Source organism: Myotis lucifugus, unplaced genomic scaffold (assembly GCF_000147115.1).
Source record: "Myotis lucifugus unplaced genomic scaffold, Myoluc2.0 scaffold_52, whole genome shotgun sequence".
NCBI classification, from domain to species: Eukaryota; Metazoa; Chordata; class Mammalia; order Chiroptera; family Vespertilionidae; genus Myotis; species Myotis lucifugus.
This window is the reverse complement of record NW_005871100.1, coordinates 5892819-5916105: the sequence shown is the minus strand read 5'-3', so window position 1 is coordinate 5916105 and position 23287 is coordinate 5892819. Positions and strand designations below refer to the sequence as shown.

Here is a 23287-nt window from a genome sequence, read left to right as displayed (position 1 = left end):
ACACTTAACTTCAGGATGGGGTTCTGTGACCGGATCCTTCACTGGACAGATGACAATAAAGACCCCACAGGTGTTGGTAAGTGGGACACTGATAATGCCTGGCACGAAGTATCACAGTTACCGTAGTGGATTTGGGTGAAGTGCAGGTGGAAGGTAACATGTTAGGCTATACAGTAGCTGTGGCATTACAGTGGAATAGGACTGGTGGACATGATAAAGATGGAGATGTTTGTGAGCTATTGCTGACTGCTTTAGAAACCCTGAACAAGGAAAATGACACAGGTTCATGTTGGCCGCTTACCTCAAGGCCTGCCGTCAATGCCAGAGTGCCTCAATGGCACCCTTTACGGCAGTGGTTCTCAACCTTGGTGGCACATTAGAATTACCTGGGAATCTTTTTAAAATCCTGATTTCTGGGCCTCATCCTCCGGAAATTGTTTCTTTGTTACTAATGCTGTGGCCCCACCCCATAACAAAGAAACAGAATTTCCGGAGGAGGAGGCCCAGAAATCAGGATTTTAAAAAGATTCCCAGGGGATTCTAATGTGCAGCCAAGGTTGAGAACCACTGCTTTACGGAAAGGCTGTCTCATCTCCTGCAGGTGCAGACGATCTGCACTGACAACTGGCCCACAGTTAGTAGTAAAGTGCCAAGGCTGCGAAGGAAACGATGCACAGCCTCAGTCATCCCCTCCAGCCAAGGCCGCATGCTGCCAGGATTAGACTGCCACCCGGAATCATGGGATGGGGACATTGGTGTTGGTGAGCCTGATCTTGAACCCTTGGGTTTTCTTGAACTTTTGAATTGGCCGAAGCAGCTTCTCCTCTTTCGCTAGAGGAGAGCAGCCTGTGCTTGCCTGGAGAGCCTGCAAAGACTTTAAGGCATTTGCATTGTAAGGTGACACTTGTCTTCCTCCACAGCCACCCCTGCCACCTCTCATTGACTTCAAACTGATAACTAGGACCAGGTCTCAGCATACCCTAGGTGGGGAAATTCAGTCCTTCCTATAGGACGGGGAGGGAATGTCCAGCTCCCAGGCTGTATGAGACCCGAGAAATCATTTGGTCTGGCTGTGCCAAGGCAGGGGTGAGTTAATTAAATGTTTGACCAAATGTAGCAGGCTAATTTTTAAAGTGATAATTTTGTATGGCCCACAAATGATGTGATAAATATCCAAATGGCCATTGGCAGAAAAAAAAGGTTCCCCACGCCTGCTTATAGGATAGATTACAATGTGAATGAATTGCAGATCCTGGTTAAAATGTATTGGCAGGAAATATGTCTAGGGGTAGATCTCGAGGGTGTTGGATCAAGGGGTGGAATATAGGGCTTTCTAGGAGAGAATGACGTGGATATTCATATATAAAGAAATAATGCTTTGCATCTTATATAAAAGTCAAGTCAAAAAAGATTTTAAGTCTAAATGTAAAACCTAAACATGTAAAACTTCTAGAAAATATGGGAGAAACCTTTTGTATTCTGGGTTAGCCAGAGTCTTCTTAGAAATAAGACAAAAGCATGATCCATGAAGACAAAAATGATAAATTGTACTTCATCAAAGGCTCTTTGAAATACCCTCTTTTAGAGAATGAAAAGTCACAAACTGGGAGAAAATCTTTGCAAATCTGAAAGTTGTATCCAGTGTATATAAAGAACTGCAACACTCAACAAGAAAACAACAACAACAAAAAAAAAAGGAAAAATTTTGAACAGACACTTTACCTAAGAAGCTATATAAATAGAAAATAAAAGATACTCAATATTTTTAGTCAATAGAGAAATTCAATTAAAAGCACAAAAAGATACCACTATACATAAAATGTCTAAACTTAAAAATACTGATCATAAAAAATAGTGAGGTATAGAGCAACTACAACTCTTGAACACTGTTGGTGGGGCTATAGAATAGTAAAACTACTTTGTAAAACAGCCTAGCAGTTTCCTAAGAAGTTAAACACACTCAACTATACGACCCTACTTTTCTACTCATATATCAACCCAACAGGAATGGAAACATTTGCCCATACAAATACTTGCACCTGATTGTCCATAGCAACTTTATTTGAAACAATCCCAAACTAGAAACAATCCAAATGTCTCAAAAGTAGATAAATTGTATTATAATCATTCAATGGAATAGTACTTAGCAATGAGTAGAAACAAACTACTCATACAGATGACAAAATAGATGACTCTCAAGAAAATTATGCTGAATGAAAGAAACCAGAGAAAACGTACGTACTGTATGATTTCATTAACATAGAATTGCAGAAGATGCAAACTCATGCCTGCCGCTTGGGGTAGGTAGGAGAGCCAAAGAGGAGAGTAAACATTTTGGGGTAAATGAAATGACTATCATCTTGATTATGGGGACGATGTGGGTCTCGCCCCCTGAAAATACATCCTGCATAAAAGATATTTACATTACGATTCATAACAGTAGCAAAATTACAGTTATGAAGTAGCAACGAAAATAACTTTATGGTTGGGGGTCACCACAACATGAGGAACTGTATTAAAGGGTCTCGGCATTAGGAAGGTTGAGAACCACTGAGTGTATACACGTTAGGTTTCATCACATTGTGCATTTTCAATACCTGCAGCTTATTGTTAATTATACCTCAATCAAGGAATTAAATTAATGGAGATAATTTTAACTGTTGTGCAAGGTTTGCCACAAACTGTATTATGTGTACATAACCAGACACCTAAACTCTATATTAATTACTTCCCTTCCCTTCCGCCCCCGCACCCCCCCACCCCTTGAAGCGGTGGAAAAAGCCGCAACACAGAGAAATAGAGGCTGGGCCGAGAAATGCTTGTGAAGCTACGAATCTGAAAACATTTTCATGCACCAAGGCCATTTTTTTCCTTTCCCTCTTGTAAAACGAATGTTGGCATTTTTCTAATTTCGCTGTTTTAAAATTGGAATCGGCGCTAACAAATTAGGAAAGAGCACAAAATTCACGCCACTGCTTCACAGTCTTCGACGCCTGGAGAAAGGAACCTGCCTTTACCCGCAGGTGCGAGGCCCCGCCCCCCCACGTCCGCGTGCGTGCGTGCGTGCGTGCGTGGCCCCGCCCAGCGTGCCCTGCATGCCCAGGCCTCAGCGGCCACGTGAGCACGTGAGCGTGAGAGCAGCGGGAACGAGATGGCGCAGGGCGGTGTGCGCAGGCGCCACTTGGAGCCCCAGCGGCCGAGGCTCGCGCGGTAAGTCTGCGCGTGCGCCACGGGGCAGGCGGACGGTGAGCCGTGGTGGCGGGAGAGGGCTGCGGGCCCAGCATGTGGGGCTGGGAACACGCTCCTAGGGATTGTGCGGCGGAAAGTGTGAGGTCAGTAGTCGTCCTTGGGGTAGGTGTGCCGGGGGTCGCTTCCAGGGACCGCAGTGCGGCCCCTGGGTGCTGGGTTAGGCCTCCGAGAGGGCGAGGTCCATCTCCTGTCCTCCCTCGCCCTCGCCCTCGGGCCGCGGCCTGCTTGCGAGGGGCGGCCCCAGGCCCCGGCCAGACTCGAAGCACTTGCAGATACTTCTCGCCGAGGGTCTCGGTGAAGACGGTGGATTCTCTCTCTGTGCATTAAACTGGAAATCTCTCGAGATAGGCTTCGAGGAGCCACCTGGACTCACTCAATCATCGCCCTGAACTGGCATCTGGGAGTGCCAGTTTGGTAACCCAGTTTGCAGAAAGTCGTTTAACCCCCCCCCCCCGCCTTAAACTGCGATTTGAAATGATTCTTAGTTGTCTGGTGGGATTTCCAAAGCCAACATTTTAATTTTTATTAAATTGAAGTCACTGGTGTTCTTACAATGACTCCAGCTTGGTTTTATATTTTTGCTCAATTAAAAAATTACCTGTTGAACAATATTAGAGGAAGGATCCTTGTTTTGAAAATGTTTTTGATGCTGCTTAGTGTATGTGAAAAAAAAAGTTCCTAAAGCTGTAACAAAAATTAGGAGAATAAAAAAAATTTTTTTGACCTTCCCCCCTCTCCCTCTCTCCCCAGACAGAGTTAACTTTTATCTCTTTCTCGTTCAGAGAACATTTTAAACTTTGGCATAGTGATGTTCTTAGATACCTTTAAAATCTCTTAAATACATATTTTCAGTTTTCTTTAAAGGACTAACATTTATGCATGCAAAGTGCAATATCCTAGTGTATTAAGGGTAAAATTATAAAGTAGTAGGTATTTATTTTGAAATATTTTGCAGTTGGAAAAGTTTGTTATGTAATAAAAAATATTATTTTAATTCTCACCCAAGGATGTCTTTATTGATTTTAGGGAGGAAGGGGGTGCGGGGGAAGAGAGGAGAGAAACATGGGTGGGTTGCCTCCTGTAAGCGCCCTGACCAGGGATCGAACCCTCAGCCTTTTGGTGTACAAGCCGATGCTTCAACAAATTGAGCCACCCGGCCAGGGCTGAAAATTGTTTTTGAAGTAATGGGCAAAATTTGATTCTTTTTGCAAGTCTCTAATTGCAACGTATCTTCAAAAGCAGAAGCCACTGTACCTTTTAAATAAAATTGATTACCAGTCTGAGGCATTTGTTCTCTATATATTTGTAGTGTTTCTTCTTGTTTAAATTACAGAAGGCCTGCTCTTGTTTTGGGAGGACATCAATTAGTTTAAAAGAATATGCACATTGCTATGAAGTATTGATTTATGTAACTGATCACAATGTGCACAAATTGTCCACTTTGGTGTAAATTTGTAAAAGTTTGGCTAAAGAGAGAATTTCAAAGATGGCGTTTGTAGATGGTGTAATTGGAAAATACAATATACTAAAAACAAATAATTATTGAACAAATATTTTTGAGGTCTTTTAAATATAGAGTTGAATTTTGATAACTTTATTTAGTGCAAAACATTTGTTGGAATTTGAACATTAGGTTTAGTCTTTTTTTTTCACTGCTAATGGACAGATTCTTAGAACCTAATTCAAGATATTGCATTGTTTTAGTTTTTCAGGAATTGTCCAAATGGATGAAGATATACATTACAATAAAGGTACTGACACTAAAAATTATTTTTGGATGTAAAAGTTAGATGATCTTGATTAATTTCTAATTTTCTTCGCATTGTGATTTGGTTTTAGTTGAAGATGTGGTTGGAAGTCATGTGGAAGATGCAGTAACATTTTGGGCCCAGGTAAATAGCAGCCTGGTTGATTTTCTTTCCCATCCTTCCTCCACTAACACAGGTCCTCCCCAACAAAAACAAAAATAAAAATCTCACAATATATATATCATTGTCATTCTCAGTTTCTAATTTTTATTGACAATCGTTTAACACAAGGCATTATTAGAAGACAAATGGCTACAGCTGGAGCTTAATACCTGCGTTCTGAGTTGAATGTTCATAATATACTAAGTATAAACAAATGAGTGTAATCATGGTTCAGAATTACATTGAATTTAACACCAGTGACCTAGGCTGCATAAGTTACTGGAGATGCGGAGGAATTTTTATTTGTGAAGTTACAGCTCCATCTAGCGATATTTTATAAGATTGTTTCTTGAAAGATAATCTTTTTTTTTCTAATGTCTTAATTTTGAATTTGAGTTACAATACCTTTCTCATTGCAAAATTGGAAGCAGTAATGAAGTACTAGTAAGGCTTCAAGTCAGATCCATTTGTTCAGGTTTAAATAAAAAGCCAGGCACCACAGTGCACGTGTTCCTGAATTTAAGATGGTGAATCCCTCTAATGAACATAAGTACTCACTTTTAATTTTGTGAACTACACATGAAGGGAAGGGAACGACATTTATCTGTACTTTCTATAGCATGAGAAGTCCTTTTTTTGTGTGAGTGGAGTGAATTGGTAATGTGGGAAATAGAATTTATGAGAAGAAAAGTTATAGAAGAATCTGATTAACCCAGAGTTCTTAAGTCTGTATAGAAAACATATTGGAGAAGGGTGCTATTCATAGAAAACTTGTGGTAGATTTGTCTCTGCATTTTCTTAAGTGTCCACATGTTCCGGTTCTATGCCCTTTGTATTAATAGCATCTGTGTCATTCTCAACAATGTCTCTGGTTGAATGATAAATTATGTTTAAGCTCACTATATAGGAACAACATTTATTAGTTTAAGATTTTCTAAACCAGTGCTAACCAGTAGAAATATATGAACAATATGAATAATTTAAAATTTAGCAGACACATGGCTTCTCTTAAATTGGTAGTAATATTGCAGAAGTGAAGTTGTGTCCTGTTCAGTGCATCATATTGGGAATTCATGATGTTGCTATATCTCATTATTGATGATAGTCACCTCGATCCATTTGGTTATGGTTGTATCTGCTAAGTTTTTTCACTGTAAAGTTACTATTTTTCCTTTTGCAGTTAATAAATATTTTAGAGGGAGCTGCATTGAGACTAATCTTGTTTCTCTTCAATGTTGCACCCACAAATTTTATTATTTATTAGTATGGTGCTTACCAAATGATGATTTTCTATTTCCCTCATTCCTCCTACATTTATTATTTGGAATTCTGTAAGGAAGAGTTGTCTGTTCTCCATTTATTTGATGATTTATATTAATATGGACAGTGGGTATTTATATAGTCCATGGAATATAATCCAATACTATATTTAATTTATTTTATAATTGAATTTGTTGCAGCTTCAGCCATTAGGAGATTTTTCACATTCATTGGCTATTGCATCCTTTAAATATGTACCCATTCTTTTTTTTTTTAAAAGCATTTCTTTACTTTCTGGCCCCACCAGATATTACAGGATCATCTTTTTATTTCCCTTTTCCAGCCCTGGAATCAACCTCTCTCCAAGGAACACTGGTTCCTTTTATTGGAGAATGGTGTTTAGAAATCAAAATGTCCTTATTGCTACTGGAGTGTCATTGCTTCTATCTAGGCCCTCTCAGCAGACAGAGCTAGAAAAGATATCTATAATAATAAAAGGGTAATATGCTAATTAGACTAGATGTTTTCCAGATGTCTTCTGGATGTCCTTCCTGGCAAAGCCAGGGCGGAGGGAAGCCAGCCCGGGTCCCTGGTGCCTGCAGGCGGCCCGGGGGAAGCCAGCTTGGGTCCTGGGTGCCAGAGGGAAGCTGGTGCTGGCAGCTGGGGGAAGGAAGGCCTACTCTTGCATGAATTTTCGTGCATTGGGCCTCTAGTAATTATATGTATAAGAACCCACTTACTCATATACACATCTATATTTCTCTTTATCTCTGTGTCTCTCTTTCATATATGCACAATATATACAAACATAATGCACACACATACATAAATAACATGTATATTATGAGTTCATTCTGATACCTTCCAGTTCTAGTCTAATGCTGTAGGTTTATTTAGCCTTCTTTATTTGTAATTTCTTCCTGCTCTCATTATTTACAATATATTTACTTATTTGTTCAATCCTAGTATATACCTAGTTTCAAACTGTTATCCCAAGACTCTGTAAGAAATGAATTTACTAACTAGATTACAGTATTTGTGTACAGGGGAATGTATACATTTTGAAATTATATTTGCATGTTTCCTTTACACAACAAATATGTGAGAAGACTTAAGTCATTAGACCAAAATATGCTATCCACCTTGAGCAATTAAAGTTTGATTTAAAGTAAAATCTAGAGATAATTGTTTAAAGTTACCTCTTCATATTAATAATATTTGGTATCTTGGTTTGAATTCCAAGTAATTTGAACTCATTGGGAAGTAAACATTTTCTATAGCCTAGTCCCGTTTTTTATAAAGAACTTATTTGAATCATGAAAAAATACTGACATAAGAATTTGATTTAATTTCCAATGCTCCAAAATCTTCTAAGTATTATGCTTAGTAGAACCCTTAATTGGATAACACTATCAAATAATATTTTACTGAATCGTACTATATCTATTCTTCTAGAGTATCAGTAGAAATGAGGATATTATGAAGATTGGTTGCTCACTGTCTGAAGTTTGTCCTCATGCCAATTCAGTTTTTGGGAATCTTGATCTAAAGAAGGTGAGTCATATTCTTGGATATAATTACCCCAGCTGTCATGTTAATCTTTCCTATATCTTAATTTTTATAGTTTTTGAAAATTTTGATATATTTGAAAGGGAGAGGCAAAATTTTAGAATATGTATAAACTGTAGTCATAGTAAGTTTTTTCTTTCAAAATACTTATGGACTATCTGCTGTGTGCCAGGCACTGCGTTAAGCATTGGGTATACATTGGTGAACAAAATAGAGTCCTTGTGTGAAATTTAAGGAGGCACTTATGCAAGTACAGAGATGGTACCTCAGAGTGAGTGCCTCTTTAAATTTTGTGTGCTGGGTGCCTTGCTTAGTTAAATGAGAGGTAGATGTCTGTATTTTAATATGGAATTAGATGCAAAATAGCGTATGTAAAATTAGCCCATTTGTGTAAAAAAATGTATAAATGTATATCCTAGTGTATATGGAGCATTAGTGTAAAAGTAAAATTACTTTCAAGAGGCTCATGTTGAAGAGTGTTGGGAAGGAAGTCTTATTCTTTACCCTTTTCAATATACTTTGATTTTCTTCTAATAATGTGCCTCTGTAGTTTTATTTTAAAATTATTAAACCCCAATGGCATATATAAAAATGTGCGAAAAGAAGAAATTTAGAAGGAAGGAAACAATGTAGCTTGGAGTTGAGCATCAGAATGGAGAAGGAAATGCAATTTGTAAAGTTTTAGTTTTTTTTTTAAGCATCCTTATAGTCTGACTATGTTTGATAGTGTTAAAAATTAAGACACAGCTGCTTTTCTGTTGAATGCAAAATCAACTACTTGCTTAACAAAAAATTTAAACAAACTTCAATAATAGACTTATAAATGATTACTCAGTCATCCCTGATTATCCATAAATGGATTATACTTTGTAAATTTTTTATAGTGATTGAGTGGCTCTCTCTTTCTCACTATGTAAGCAGGTCATGAGCTATGAATAGTTGAGTTGGAGAGAAGCTTGGAACCGGGCACAGTGGGACTATGTTTAAAGACAAATAAATCTGTTTGGGATAGACTTGTATTAATGATGATAACCTCAGGTTCCTAAATTTGGTTGGGTCCCAGCTCTATTTCTGGATACAAAGGGTTCCCACCTTTACCTAGACTGGGTTGCAGTGACATACCATTTCTGTCACCTGCCTTATATCCAATTGTTTATTAGTATAACTAGGGGTCCAGTGGACGAATTTGTGCACCTTGAAAAGAACTGTGGGCCATGAGGCTGCAGTGGGCACAGGGGTGGGTCTCGGCCCATCCTCTGCACCTCCACCGGCCCCTCCTGCCGCAGCCCCCAGTCCCTTGTCTGCCGGCAGCCCAGCTCTCTTAGCTACTGCTCCCATGTGCTGAGGGTACTGGCCCCATTCGCACCTGCTGACTGCAATTGGGGCTGGCGCCAGCAGCGGATGAGACCGGCAGCTGCTGCCCCGATTGCCTCTCAGGAGCAGGGGGAGGTGGAGAAGCCCTCAAGGGTGATCAGCAATTGGGGCTGGTGCTGAGCGCCAGCAGCAGGTGCGAGCAGCAGCTCCAGTGCTGGCAGCGGGTGTGAGGGGGGCCAGTGCTGGCAGCAGGTGTGAGCGCCAGGTAGGACCGTGGCATGGGGGAGCAAAGAATTTTCAGTAACCACCAGAGGCTTGCCCCAGTGACAGCAACCAGCACCCCACTTTGGTCTGGCGCCCCTGCTCACCTGCTCCACCATCCTGCCGTGGTCGACACCCGCCATATTTCGCGTGCGCCCCCTGGTGGTCAGTGCATGTCATAGCGATTGGTTGTTCGGTTCCACCGTTTGGTCTATTTTCATATTAGGGTTTTATATATATATAGATTACAAAGTCTTAAGATAATGTGACCTTTTGTAGAGTTTGAAATTGAATAGGACTGTAGATTATCAACTATTTTTGCTACTAAGCCTGTTTGCTTGTTGGAAAATGAAGTGAGATAGTTGGGAGAGGGTACCATGCCATGCGTGCCCTCTCTTGCCCTCTAGTTGAATGTTAGTTGAGGGAACCACAGTCAAGTGCTAATTGAACACACCTATTTTTTGTAGTTTTTGCTTTGGTAGATAGTCATGTGTCTGAATTGACTTATACTTTGTTGCCTTGTGGAATTAAGAATTTTAAGTTTCACATGGTGGATTCCTTTTGCTTTAAAATCTGTGAATTTGTCCTAGTTCAGAGTGATACGCTTAAAGTTAATCTTACTCTGTCACTCAACCTTTTTTTCATTATGCCCTTCTAAAGCATTTTTCCCTCTTAATGGTTCTCCTTCCTCTAAGACATTTGAACATCACAGATATACTGTATAGCTGTTTATGTTGTCAGGTAGGGTTGAACTTTGGAGGGCTACAAACCATTGTAATATCTATGATGCCTTTCCATACCCCAAGAACCAGTTTTAACTTCCTTGGAGGTAATTTCCCCATTGAGAATGAATGATTTGAAGTGGTTTTCAACCTGGAGTGATTTTGTATTCTTCATTTCCAGGAGACATTGGGCAGTATCTGGAGACCTTTTAGGTTGTCACAACTGAGGGGGTGTTACTAGTATCTTGTAGGTAGAGGCCAGGGGGATGTTGTTAAACATCCTGCAATGGACAGGACAGCCAACACTCCCCTGCCCCCACCCTGCAAAGAATTATCCCGTCTCAAATGTCAGTGGTGCTGAGTTGAGAAGTTGACTTAAAATATGTAAATTTTTCTCTTTGTTCTTTTATTAAATACTAGAGGCCTGGTGCATGACATTGGTGCACTGGGTTGGGGGGGGGCGTGGTTCCTCAGCCCGGCCTGTGCTCTTTTACAGTCCGGGAGCCCTTGGTGGATGTTCGACTGATGGCTTAGGTCCACAGCGGGCCTAAGCCATCAGTCAGAAATCCTTAGTGCTGCTACGGAGGCCAGCCGCTGTGCTCGCCAGCTCTCAGCCCAACTTGTGGCTGAGTGGTGCTCCCCCTGTGGGAGTGCACTGACCAGGGGGCAGCTCCTGAATTGAGCGTCTGCCCCTGGTGATCAGTGCTTGTCATAGTGACCGGTTTATTCCGCCATTTGGTTGATTTGCATATTACCCTTTTATTTTATAGGAGGATAATTAAAACACTAATTTAAAATAAATGAAAGTTTGGTGTTAAGGATATTATTTGATTTAATTTTATCTACTCAATAGCTCTAAACTTCTTATCTATAATAATAAAAGGGTAATATGCTAATTAGACCGGACGTCATTCCGGACATCCTTGAGGATGAAAGCCAGGGCCGGAACGAAGCCCGGGTCCTGGGTGCCTGCTGGCGGCCAGAGGGAAGCCCCAGTCCCACGTGCCGGAGGGAGGCCAGTGCTGGCAGCTGGGGGAAGGAAGGCCTACTTTTGTACAAATTTTCGTGCATCGGGCCTCTAGTCTATGTATATAAAAGCCTAAGTGATTGAACGACTGATGCACAGGATCGGGCTCCCTCCTGTCTGGATCGGGCCTGCGGGGAATGGGCTCCCTCCTGTCTGGATCAGGCCTGCGGGGATCGGGCTCCCTCCTGTCTGGATCGGACCGAAACCGACTATCCAACATCCCCGGAGGGGTCCTGGATTGCGAAAGGGCGCAGGCCAGGCCGAGGAACCCCACTGGTGCACGAATCAGTGCACTGGGCCTCTAGTACATACAAAATAAAAAGTATAAAAACCATTCTTGGCTGGTACGACATATGGATCCCACCATAATTAAGAATTAGACATAAGTGGCACGTGCTTGGAATATTTATGTTTAAAGAGCAATTGGTTGTGTCAGTTATGTCTTCATATATTAAAACAGCATAATTTCAAGTGTTTGATGCTTGTGGTTTGTTTTTTACTAAAGTATAGTTGACATATGATCAGTATTATTTTCAGATGTACAACATAGACATTTAACGTTTATATTGCTTATGAAGTGATCACCATTAAGTCTAGTAACCATCTGTCACTGTATAAATTTATGATATTATTGACTATATTTCCTATGCTGTACATTACATCCCCATGATTTATTTATTTTATAACTGGAAGTTTGTACCTCTTAGCTCCCTTCATCCTTTTTGCCCATTCCCTGACCCCTGCAACTATCAGTTTGTTCTCTGTATCTATGAGTCTGTTTCTGGTTGGTTTGCTTGGATTTTTAGATTTCACATATAAGCGAAATTATAGGTATTTGTCCTACTCTGTCTGACATTTTGTTTCTTTTTTTTTATATATATATTTTATTGATTTTTTACAGAGAGGAAGGGAGAGAGATAGAGAGTTAGAAACATCGATGAGAGAGAAACATCGATCAGCTGCCTCCTGCACATCTCCTACTGGGGATATGCCCGCAACCAAGGTACATGCCCTTGACTGGAATCAAACCTGGGACCTTTCAGTCTGCAGGCCGACGCTCTATCCACTGAGCCAAACCGGTTTCGGCTTGTTTCTTTGTTAAATATGTTTTTTATTGGTTTTAGAGAGAGGGAAACAGGGAAAAATATCAACGATGAGAATCATCGATTGGCTGCCTCCTGTATGCCCCTTAGTGGAGATCGAGCCTACAATCTGGGCATGTGCCCTGACTGGGAATCGAACTGTGACTTCCTGGTTCATGGGTCAGTGCTCAACCACTGAGCCATAGTGGCCAGGCTGTCTGACTTATTTCATTTGGCATAATACCCTCTAGGTTCATCCATGTTGTTGGCAAATAGCAAGATTTCATTTTTTATGGTTTAGTAATATTCCATTGTATATATATATGTACCATATCTTCCTTATCTGTTCATATATCAGTGGATACTTAGGTTGTTTCCATTTATTGGCTCTTGTAAATAATGCTGCAATGAACATGGTGCATTTATCTCCAAAGAATATGAAAACACTAATTTGTGCCGCCTTTTTCAATTGTCTGTTTTTTATCTTTCCCTTTCTCCCCAATCCCACCCCCTTTTTTTTGAAAGGCAGAATAGCATAATGGACTCTGTAGTCATATATCTTAAGTTTGAATCCTGGTTCTGCTGGTAACTCGCTTATGACTTTAGCTGTATAATGGTGAAACATAGTTCCTGCCTGTTCAGGTTGTGGTAAGAATAAAATAAGGTATAAATAAAGTACTTATCGACATGTAGTTAAGTGGTAACCACTATTTTAATCTACTTAACATGCTTTGATTAATTAAAATTCCAAATAATTGTACTTTCTTTTTCTCTTTGTAGATTTATGGTGGATTATTTTCTGAAGATAAATGTTGGTACAGATGCAAAATACTGAAACTCATCAGTGATGAAAAGGCAGGAATAAATGTTCATTTTTTTCCTCCCTGAGGAATATTTATTCTGGTTCTAAAATCTGATGCTTATTTAACCCTTATTGCTTATTCATAGTGGTAATAAGATCTGGTTCAGGGAGCTTATAAATTGATTAAAACATGAATTTTTTTTTTTTTTTTTTTTTACCTAGTGAATATGAAAGAAATGAATTGCTTAAAAAAATCCAGGTCAGATTCAGGACTATTCCTCTGAATTTATGTTGTCCAGATTGTCCAAGAATAGATTAAATAATTTTTGATTTTTTGAGTGTATCTCAGTTCTTAATAATTATGTTTGATTTTTGCTGAGCAGCTTTGAAAAGTTCATTCTATTAGGATTAAGTAGTAAAATAACATTTTATTGGTCCTGAAGTTATGTTTATCTTTTAACTTAGTTCATGTGCATATTGTTAATGAAGATTGGCTTGAAGCTTTCTCCTGTTTTTGTTAAATGTGATGAATTTTCTTTGTGTTTAGCTATTTATTTTACTTATAAAGTGCACTTTGCAAGCTGTGTAAATGCATCTCTGTGGGCTTTCCTTTATTGTTTTTTTCAGTGGTGGTTTTCCTGGATTTAAAGTATTTTATAATATGTATATTTTATAAATATTTTTCTTGTTGTAACAAGGAGATGCTAAGATGAAACAAGTTGAGTAGTGTTTCAAATATATTTTTAAAAATCTCACATTTTATTACTGTCAAAGATAATGATTTATCTTATGAAATAGACCTTTCTAATAGCGCTTTTCTCCATAATTTGACAACTGTAGTTGATATTTTGCATTTGCTTTTGATTTGGCTTTAACTTTTTAAATTAAGAAGCAAGATGGCCTTTGACCTTGTGATAATGTATTTTTCTTTTTAAACAGATATAGAACTGGAGGTAAAGGTGAATTTGCTTCATTTTCAAGGTCTAATAGCTGGAGTGGGTTTAATTTTACAGAAAGTTGGGTAACTTTGTCTTTTTTTTTAAAAAATATATTTTATTGATTTTTTACAGAGAGGAAGGGAGAGAGATAGAGAGTTAGAAACATCGACGAGAGAGAAACATCGATCAGCTGCCTCCTGCACATCTACTGGGGGTGTGCCCGCAACCCAGGTACATGCCCCTGACCGGAATCGAACCCGGGACCCTTCAGTCCGCAGGCCGATGCTCTATCCACTGAGCCAAACTGGTTTCGGCTGTCTGTCTTTTCAGCTTGAATTTAAGAATGTTGATTGATTTTAACATTCCAGGTAGGATAGGGCCATAAGCTTCATAGATTTATATTTACTTAATAACAGTTGTTTAAAAAAAATCCAAAATGAGAAATGGTACTGTTGGAAGTAGTATTGTTTGATACCAAATATAGAAATCACTGGGTTCTCACTGGACTATGGATTTTCCTTATTTTGAGGATATTGCTGGAGGTCTTGTTTGCCAAAAATGCTATCTTGATTTATAGCTAATTAATAGAAAGCAAATTTTGGTGGTTTCTTTGAGATATTTAATCTAGTTCCTTATTAGCATTTGTTTCATTTTTTTCCTCCCAGTGTCTGGTGAGATACATTGACTATGGAAATACTGAAATTCTAAATCGATCTGATATAGTTGAGATTCCTTTGGATCTGCAATTTTCTAGTGTTGCCAAAAAGTATAGACTTTGGGGACTACAGATTCCTTCTGGCCAAGAAGTTAACCAGTTTGATCAGGCAAGTCACAGATTTTAAATATTTTTTGTTAATGGAAGTAAAACAAAATATAAGTATAGTTAAATTTCACTGATTTTCTTTAATATAAAAAACTTGTATAAATAATGGAAAAATATGATTTATAGAATGATTCAAAAGCAATTACATAATAACATGTTTGTGCTCATCTTTTGCTAGGTGAATTTGTTGGTATTCTGATAAAAGTGGTATATATGTGTATATCTATATGTATAAAAGCCTAAGCGACTGTCCAACCGTCAAATTGGTAGCTATGACGCGCAATGACCACCAGGTGGCAGGTGCACAACGCAGGAGCTGCCAAGCTGCGGTGACTTGGCAGCTGTGGTTCTCAGGTGACGCACCTGGAACCAGAGAGGAGGGAGCCCAATTCTGGGGTGCATCACCTGAGAACTGCCCTCTTGCAATCTGGGACCCCTCGGGGGATGTCAGAGAGCTGATTTCGTCCCGATCCCTGCAGTCCAGGCCGAGGGACCCCACCGGTGCACAAATGCGTGCACTGGGCCTCTAGTATTTCTATAATAAATATGAATAGTTTTTTCTGTTATGAAAACTTAACAGGAGCGTCTCATATACGATGGAGAAAATGATTTTGTCTTTGGCTTTTGAGAGAGTATATAAGTAAAAGTGAACTTTAACCTAGTCCTGGTCATAAATATCAGGCATTTGAAATTAGTGAAGTTGTAAATTAATCCAATTTTATCATTTTGGCAGAGGCTCATACTGTTTGATGTGGTAATTGCTAGTGATGTTCTGCTAATCTAGATTCTAGTTTGTATTCATTTCCATTAAATTTTGGGTTAGTAATCTAATTCTGGAAGATATCTGGTAATTTCAGGGGTAGTCTTACAATTTAATTAAATTGTATTCCAAGTTCAGGGTTCTGTCTTGGTGGTTAGAGTGTATCAAAGTAATTTTAAGAATTTTAATATTTTTGAGCTATAAGCAGATCCTTATTAAAATTAAATCTCAAAATATCCTCCATTCCAAAATATGTTTTAGGTATATTTGTGCTTAGTGCACAGGATGGATAATTAATAATTAAAAGTTAGAAAATACATAATTACTCATATGGCTTCTCATATACTAGTTGTACAAGTGTTATGCCCTTAAACAAAATTTAGTTTAAGAGGGTTTTGAATTTAGGAATTTCTAACATCTCATATTCTGTAATTTCAATTTGTTGATTTAAAGTAAATTGTTGATATTTTGTACTCTTAGTTCTGTTTTTTGCTCCTTTTCTTGTTTGTGTTTAAAACCAGAGTACCTGGTTTTGCCTTTAAAATATTTTCAACGTTTTGTTGGATTTTAGCACCTTTTCTAGGTATCAAAATCTATTTTTATGTGCTGTAGTTTCCGAGGTGCACCACCATATTTAGTTGGGGCAAAAATAGTCAGCAGTCTGATTGGTTAAAAAAAATTATTTGAGGATATTTAATTGATACACATTAAAAACATATAAATATGGGTGCCTATACTTCAGGTATTCTACTTCAGCAAGTGTATAAATAGAATATATTCATGCACATGTGGAGTATGTTTGCATAACAAGGTAAGACCACTTTTATAGAGATTTGAGAATGAAAAATACGATCATTAGAAAAATTGGGTGGAAACAAGTGAAGAAAAACATGTTGGTGTAGCTGGTTTATGCCTTTTTTTCCCCTGTCTTTCTTAGGGTAGAACCTTTTTGGGGAGCTTGATTTTTGAAAAGGAAATAAAAATGAGAATTAAAGCAACCTATCAAGATGGAACAGTTATTGCTCAGGCTGAGTATGGCACTGTGGACATAGGGGAAGAGGTGGCTAAGAAAGGATTTGCAGAAAAATGCAAACTCACTTCCAGCACTAACATCTGTGAGGAACAAAAACCAGATCCTGGTCAGCTTGCTCTCAGGAACCTCAAAGGCCCCATTCCTCTGTGGGGGCATAGATCAAACCAGTCAACCTTCAGCAGGCCAAAGGGGCGATTAAGTGGGAGGCAGACACTTGACTCGAAGGATGAAAGTGATGTAGGAAATCATGTGCCATTTCCAAAGTAAGACTGTGGTGGGGTTTTAGTCTTACCTAATATTTAATTCATGGTAGAAGCCCTTGTCATAGTAGAAGTCAATGGTTATGTTTTTGGAGTCCTCAGCTATGTCATTGATTTTGAGGAATGATAATAATTGTTTTTCTCAAACATGTATTATTCTCTTTGGCAGGAATACTTTTGTTAAAAGCCATTTTGAAAGAAAATCATTACTGAATTGTTCAAAGTTCATATACCAACTATTCATGCCAACTCCTTTTTAAAAATTCTTATTTTTTGTTTTATATTTTTCGATTACAGTTTACATTCTTTATCATTTTTGCATTAGTTTCAGGTGTACAGCATAGTGGTTAGAGACAATCATACACTTTAAAAGTGTTCCCCCTGATATTTCTACTGGTACCATGCAGAGTTATTACAGTATTATTGAGTATACTTCCTATGCTGTACTTCACATCTCCATGACTATTTTGTAACTACCAGTTTGTACTTCTTAATTCCTTCACCTTGTTTACCCAGTCCCCTAAGTCCCCTCCCTTTTGGCAACAGTCTGTTCTTTGTATCTATGAGCCTGTTTTAGTTTTGTTTGTTTAGATAGTTATTTTATTCTTTAGATTCCACATATAAGTGAATTCATATATTGTTTCTCTTTATCTGACTGACTTCTTTCACTTAGCATAATACCCTCTAGGTCAGCGGTTCTCAACCTGTGGGTCTCAACCCCTTTGGGGGTCGAATGACCCTTTCACAGGGGTCACCTAAGACCATCAGAAAACACATATATAATTACATATTGTTTTTGTGATTAATCATTATGCTTTAATTATGTTCAATTTGTAACAATGAAAATACACCCTGCATATCAATATTTACATTATGATTCATAACAGTAGCAAAATTACAGTTATCAGCGAAAATAATTTTATGGTTGGGGATCACCACAACATGAAGAACTGTATTAAAGGGTCGCGGCATTAGGAAGGTTGAGAACCACTGCTCTAGGTTCATCTATGCTATTACAAATAGTAAGATATTCTATTTTTATGACCAAGTACATATTCCATATGTACCACAACTTTTAAAATCCACTCTTCTATTGATGGGCGCTTGGATTGCTTCCATATCTGGCTATTGTAAATAATGCTGCAATGAACATAGGCGTGCATATTTTTTTTAAATTAGTGTTTTGGGTCTGCGCTTTGGGCAGAGGACGCGCACGAAGGCGGGATGCTCCCAGCCGGCCAGACCGGCGAGGGGCTGGTTACCCCGGGCTGCTCTGAAAGGGGGTGAAAGGAAAAACGTGGAGGAGAAAAGTAAGCAGACTCCATACACCTTAGCACTGTCCACTAAGCCACCTCTCCAAACTCAGCCCTCCAGGGTCTGCGTCCGAGAAGAGACTTTTAGATGAAGTGGTATTTTTTTTTCTTTCTTTTCTGTACAGTATGCTTACATAATATTAAATACTGATTATAATTACACACACAAAAAAATTAGTGTTTTGGGTTTCTTTGAATATATACCTAGAAGTCGAATTGCTGGGTTATAAGCATACCGACTCTCTTGAATACGTTGATCAAAAATAGAACCTACCCCTAAATCTGGATTATTCAGGGAAAGCTAGAATTTCAAATAAACCTTGAAGTTTTTCTTGTGGCTTTAAAAATATTTTAATGAGTTTTAGGGAATTGTCTTGTTTTATTTTTAAATCAAAAGAGAGGCTCTTTGTTCTTCCTGTGAAAACTGTGATGGAACTTGATTATTACAAAAGCAGTTCACTTTTTAGATAATTTTGAATCATAAACTTGAAGCGGAAAGCCACATTTGATGTTTATAAGTACCAAGCCATTCATACTTCTCTATCATGATCCAAGTCATGATGCCATATGTTAGGTGATGTAGCTGTTTGTTGGGATATTCTCAGTGCTTTAGGAATGAAACTGTCAAATGGAGTGGGGGTGATGGTGAGGGATTGCAAGAAACTGATACAGAGTGCTTTTTACAGTATTTGCTGGAGTTGATATTGCTGTGAAAAGTTGGAATATATTTTCTTTGAGAGTTGGAAGTATTGTTTCGGAAGTATGATTTTAGTTATAAAATCTAATTTGCATTAAGATATTTTTTAGTGTTGGTCTAGGTAAAGTTTTAGAATAGTTTCCAAAATTAACTTGAAGATATATTAAGGTATAAAAAAACTAACATAAATTGGTTTAGATTTCTGATCTCTGTCAGCCTTACACAGTTTGGTTTTTAAAATGAATGAATTTGTTTTTAACAGGGAATGTTTGGCTATTGGTGACTTTAATTTAGGGACTAATGTCAGCCTGGCAAAAATTAAGCAGGACCAGAAACTGATTGAAGAAAATGAAAAGCTTAAAACAGAGAAAGAGGTTCTTCTCGAAAGTTATAAGGCATTAGAATTGAAAGTAGAACAGACTGCCCAGGAACTGCAGGTATGGTATGTTCAGTGGTTTAAGGTAAAGAATGACCAACTGGGATCTCTATATTCATCTACTCTTACTTGTTAAAATTTCTGTCCCTTTTCCTTTCCTTCCCTTCCTCTCCCCCCTCTTATTTCTCTCCTTCTTACTTTATATTGGTTTATAGATGAAATTTTTTCCTTATACTCCAAACTGATCATCTTTGGATTTCATTGGATATTTAAAAGATTAATATTTTCACATTTACATTTCCTTTTATGTTTTTTTTTTAAAAAACTTTTAACTATGCCTAGCTCACGTGACTCAGCTGGTTGATCATTGTCCTGTGACCAAAGAGTTGCCAGTTTTATTTCCTGTCAGAGCATATGCCTGGGTTGCGGGTTTGATCCCTGCTTGGGGCGCATACAGAAGGCAACTGATTGGTATTTCTCTCTTACATAGGTGTTCCCCTCACCTCCTTCCTCTGCTTCCTCCCTCCCTTCCTTTTTCTAAGCATGTCCTCAGGTGAGGATTAAATAAAACAAAACTTTTAACAATGGAAAATTTCAAACATTCCTAAAAGAGAGAGAATTGAATAGCCGAGTGAAAGGAAGAGATGGAAGGTACGGGGAGGTGGTGGAGGTGGGGTTGGGAGTAGGGGATAGGGATGTCTCTTGCTTGGCATTTTCCTAGCACATGGATTTGGTCACCAGTCTGGAAGTTCCTCAAAACTTCATCCTGAGTTTTTTTGTTTTTTAAAAAAATCAAGGTTTCATTACATAGGCCTGATTGGTCAAATCATTGACCATTGGTAATTAAAAAATATTTATTAAATTGATTGGGGTGACATTGGTCAGCATGAACATATAGTTTTCAGGTGTGGGTTTCTATGTTACAAGATCTGTATATCGCACCGTGTGCCTACCACCCAAAGTCAAGTTTTCTCCTGCCACCTCATATTAAGTCCATTGATAATTGAATTCAACCCTTAGCCCTTAAATCCATATGTGACATTCTCCAGGGTGCTCTGTCTCAGAAATCAATAAATCTTGGGTTCTATCCACTATAACTAGTTCTTTAGCTAGGGACATCCTGCTAAGGACATTTCAGAGATACAGTCTCTTCTTAGAAAATTGTTTTCTTGAGAGGTCTAGTTGACAAGGAGGTTAAACTAGTCACCTGCCTTTATTCTTTTTTCTGGGGATGTTGTTCTGTCCCCTTCCATGAAGAGAATAAGTAGATTACAAGTCATCTGCTTTATGTACTGAAGATATAAAACATTTCCTTCAACCCCAGGAAGTTCCTTGGTGCCTCTTTCCAGCCTATCCTCCATTCCACCCAGGGCAACCAGTGTTGTGATTTATATCATCGTAGTATAGTTTTCCTGGTCCTGTACTCTATATAAAGAGAATCCTCTGATACATGCTCTGTTGTGTCTCGCTTCAGTCACTTAATGTCTGTGAGATTTATCTGTGTTGTGTGTATCAGAAGTTCATTTTTATTGCTGAGTAGTGTTCCATTGTGAAAGTGTACCACAGTATGTTTACCCATTCTTTTGTTGATGGGCATTTAGGTAGTTTCCACTTTTGGGCTATTATGAACAAAACTGGATATTCTTGTACAAGTCCTTCAGTGGACATATGATTTTACATATCCTGGATTATAGAAATTTTTTCCTCAGCTATATTCAGTCTTTTGGTAAGCCTGTTAAAATATTAGCTCATTTCTGCTATAGTGTTTTTGATCTCTGGCATTTCTTAGAATTTTCTTCTCTCTGCTTACATTGCTTATCTGTTCTGGCATGCTGTCTGCCTTACCCATTAAGTCTTTACCGTGTTAATCATACCATGTTTTAAATTCCTGGTCTGATTCTTACGTTTGCTTTGTCTTTTCCAGCTGAGTTTTTTTGTCTTTTAATGTCTTGTGATTTTTTCTTGATAGCTGGGCATGATGTACTAGGTAAAAGGAACTGCTATAACTAGGCTTTTAGTAATGTGGTGATAAGGTATGAAGGGAAGAGAAGTGTTTTATAGTCCTAAACGACTGAGAAGATTTCAGTCTTTTAATTAGCCTGTGCCTCTGGACTGCGAACTTCACACATGCTTCTCATTTCCATCCAAACCCTTTTAAGTAGGACAGATGGCTAAAGTGGGAGTTGGTTATTTCCCTTTCCCCAGGTTAGTTAGGCCCTGTTTAAATAAGTTTTCCCTGAGGGCAGATCTTGTTAAGAATTACAGAAAGGTCTAGCATGTTTCAAAAATGGTTTCTTTTCTCCTCCCCTTGCTGGAAGCTTGAGGGGATTTTTCTCTGTTATTTCTGGTGAGAATTTGGTAGAGACTCAGGATGTAAAACTGATCAAAATAGGCTTCCTGAGGAGTGAATCCCCCTGGAGTATTTATTCTCAGAGTAGTTCACACCAGGCCCCCCCCCCCCCCCCACACACACACACAATTTGACAGTTTCAGTTGAGTTGCCCCAGCACTGGAACTCGGAGGGAGTGAGTCTCAGTAAGTCCATGTGAGGGCCCTTTAAGAGGACTCCGGTAGCTCTCCGTCTCCCTCAGCTTCAATTCCACTGCTTTTTACAGTTAGAAGTTATGGGGACTTTTCTTCCTGGCACTGAAAACCCTGGGTTGGGGGGCCTGGTGTGGGACTAGTTCTTATCTACATGTAATTCATTAGCAGTTTGCATTAAATATAAGCTTTCATAGAGTCTCTGGAAAGCATTAAACACATTTTCTTTTCTTTCTTTCTTTCTTTTTTTTTTTAATCTTTATTGTTCAGATTATTACATTTGTTCCTCTTTTTTCCCCCCCATAACTCCCCTCCTTCCAGCTCCCACCCCACCCTCCTCCCTCAATCCCCACCCACTGTCCTCATCCATAGGTGCACGATTTTTGTCCAGTCTCTTCCCGCATCTCCCACACCCCTTTCCCCCCCAAGAATAGTCAGTCCATTCCCTTTCTATGTCCCTGATTCTATTATAATCACCAGTTCATTCTGTACATCAGGTTATTTATTCACTTGATTCTTAGATTCACTTGTTGATAGATGCATATTTGTTGTTCATAATTTGTATCTTTACCTTTTTCTTCTTCTTCCTCTTCTTAAAGGATACCTTTCAGCATTTCATATAATACTGGTTTGGCGGTGATGAACTCCTTTAGCTTTTCCTTATCTGTGAAGCTCTTTATCTGACCTTCAATTCTGAATGATAGCTTTGCTGGATAAAGTAATCTTGGTTGTAGGTTCTTGCTATTCATCACTTTGAATATTTCTTGCCACTCCCTTCTGGCCTGCAAAGTTTCTGTTGAGAAATCAGCTGACAGTCGTATGGGTATTCCCTTGTAGGTAACTGAGTTTCTTTCTCTTGCTGCTTTTAAGATTCTCTCTTTGTCTTTTGCTCTTGGCATTTTAATGATGATGTGTCTTGGTGTGGTCCTCTTTGGATTCCTTTTGTTTGGGGTTCTCTGCGCTTCTTGGACCTGTAAGTCCATTTCTTTCACCAGGTGGGGGAAGTTTTCTGCCATTATTTCTTCAAATAGGTTTTCAATATCTTGCTGTCTCTCATCTTCTGGCACTCCTATTATTCTGATATTAGTCCGCTTGAAGCTGTCCCAGAGGCTCCTTACACTATCTTCACACTTTCGGATTCTTTTTTCATTTTGCTTTTCCAGTTGGGTGTTTTTTGTCGAATCTTTGGTTTGATTCTTGTGCTCCTCTGGTCTGCTATTGGGTATAATATTCTTTATTTCAGTCCGTGTATGCTTACTTTCTAATTTCTTTATCGTAGCATCGAGGGTCTCATTAGTTTTCGTGAGCTCTGCTCAAGTTTATAGCAAGCCCTCAAAATTGCGATTTTTA

The 23287-nt window shown here is 38.7% G+C and overlaps 1 protein-coding gene across 1 annotated transcript in view; it reads left to right on the top strand.

Annotated features, from left to right (window-relative positions):
• The first annotated feature begins 4960 nt into the window (after nucleotides 1-4960).
• The window catches only part of STK31 (serine/threonine kinase 31), a 56132-nt gene continuing 37805 nt past the window's right edge, over nucleotides 4961-23287 (top strand). The window contains 7 exon segments of the mRNA XM_006088797.3: nucleotides 4961-5000; nucleotides 5089-5141; nucleotides 7875-7973; nucleotides 13175-13249; nucleotides 14800-14958; nucleotides 16655-17013; nucleotides 19283-19457. Of these exon segments, the coding sequence (XP_006088859.1) occupies nucleotides 4973-5000; nucleotides 5089-5141; nucleotides 7875-7973; nucleotides 13175-13249; nucleotides 14800-14958; nucleotides 16655-17013; nucleotides 19283-19457 (948 nt within the window). The 5' untranslated portion in view covers nucleotides 4961-4972.